General features: G+C 50.5%; 1 protein-coding gene across 1 annotated transcript; it reads left to right on the top strand.

Moving 5' to 3' along the window:
* Window positions 1-545: 545 nt before the first annotated feature.
* On the top strand, window positions 546-1,058 carry IUM83_00993 (putative secreted RxLR effector protein; the record flags this gene model as incomplete). The annotated part of the gene is made up of 1 exon (XM_067924820.1): window positions 546-1,058. One exon carries the CDS (start codon window positions 546-548, stop codon window positions 1,056-1,058), a length of 513 nt encoding a protein of 170 aa, XP_067788782.1.
* Window positions 1,059-1,536: the final 478 nt, after the last annotated feature.

Raw genomic sequence — 1,536 nt, 5'->3', positions numbered from 1 at the left:
TACAGCAGCGTACTGGGAGCTGCCGCGGTCGACAATTAATGCCGCGTTCTTAAGCCTGCAGGGGTCGATGGACTTGTGCATTCAGGATACAGGAGGCGACACGTTCAAGCCTCCTCACATGGCCAAAGCGAAGGTTCAGCGGGAGGGAAAACTGCCTCTGAGCCTTCAGTGCTCCCCCAAAACAGCCGTAATTGTGTCGCATCATTACAGGGAGCAGACTACTCACCATAGTTAAATTAAATACAGTTTGTGGACATCATTTTCGAGACTAAAAAAAGAGTGGGATGGGTCATCAATTTTGAGACGGAGTGGTACTTCGCAGAAGCATCGTGAGATGATTCAAATACACCGTACACTTCATGGTACAAGTTGCGACCGTTGTTGTACTGCAGTACACGTCTCAAGACGGCAAGACGATCACGGGCCCCCAGCCACTCATACGACATTAGCAAGTACCTAACCAGAAAGCACAAGCCCAAATGGTCTGCCGCGCACAGGTCATTCTCGAATTCCCTCTTCACTGTCCAAGCCTCCCCAAGTTCAGCATGCGCCTGCAGTTTGTTCTTCTTGTGGCTGCGGCAGCCTTCGTCGGAGGCTCTCATGCTGCCTTAACTACCAACGGCATTGCCACCTCCCAGCTCGCCGCTTTGGATTCTTTGAGCGACCCCGTACACCAGGGCAGATTCCTGAGGATCAATGCTGACAAAGACGAAGAAGAGCGCGGGATTAATCCTGAGGTTGAGTCGTGGTTTGCCAACATTCTCGCGAAATGGAAGGGTTGGGTACCGAACCTTGAGGAGCTGCCCACTCACCTGAAAATTGAAGAGCTCAATAGTCTCGAGAGTAAGCTGGCAGGCGCAAGCAAAACACAGTTGAAGAGCCTCGAGAGCCTTGGGTATAAGCCCGAGACGTTGTACCAGAAGCTGGACATCGGCGAGAAAATCAATACGAAGACGCGAGCGGAGTTGGACGACGATATCGACTTCAAACTCTACGTGGCTTTCAAGGAGTACTGGGCCAACAGGAGCTGGCTGAGGGTATGGCTCCATAGCAAATAATTCCGTCGGCAAGGGCAACTTGAGTTTGCGTTCTATCTACCGGCGGTAGGACGACCTAGTAGTGTCTACTAAGACTACTAACCTTAATTCCCTTGAGAATAAAAGCGCATCTCACGAGGGCGAGAGCCAAACGCAACGATTAATCTCTGTTCAACTTTGTTAATCCGCGTATTGACCTCTTTACTTCGTCAAGTACGTCTCTGCCGTGACAAGAGCAAGGATGTAGGCGAAGCTGGTACTAGTATTTTGAACTCTGCCAGCTCAGCGCGCATGCACTCAACACGGCTACCGAAGTTTTTCTTAGAGCGTGTTCGCTACGCAGCTGTGCCCTGAAAGCAAAAATATATTGAGATGTGATTGGTCAAAATAACGCCTGTTGCATCAACACAACTGGAGATATTCGCCGTTTTCGTCTCCACCTTCTGAAGGTAGAGACGGATACGGTAGCTGGAGATTGGGGTGCAATGGACGAAGCATC

This window comes from Phytophthora cinnamomi (genome assembly GCF_018691715.1).
Source record: "Phytophthora cinnamomi strain GKB4 chromosome Unknown Contig53, whole genome shotgun sequence".
Lineage (NCBI taxonomy): Eukaryota > Oomycota > Peronosporomycetes > Peronosporales > Peronosporaceae > Phytophthora > Phytophthora cinnamomi.
Note: the sequence above shows the minus strand (reverse complement) of the source record. Positions and strands in the feature narration are given on the sequence as shown.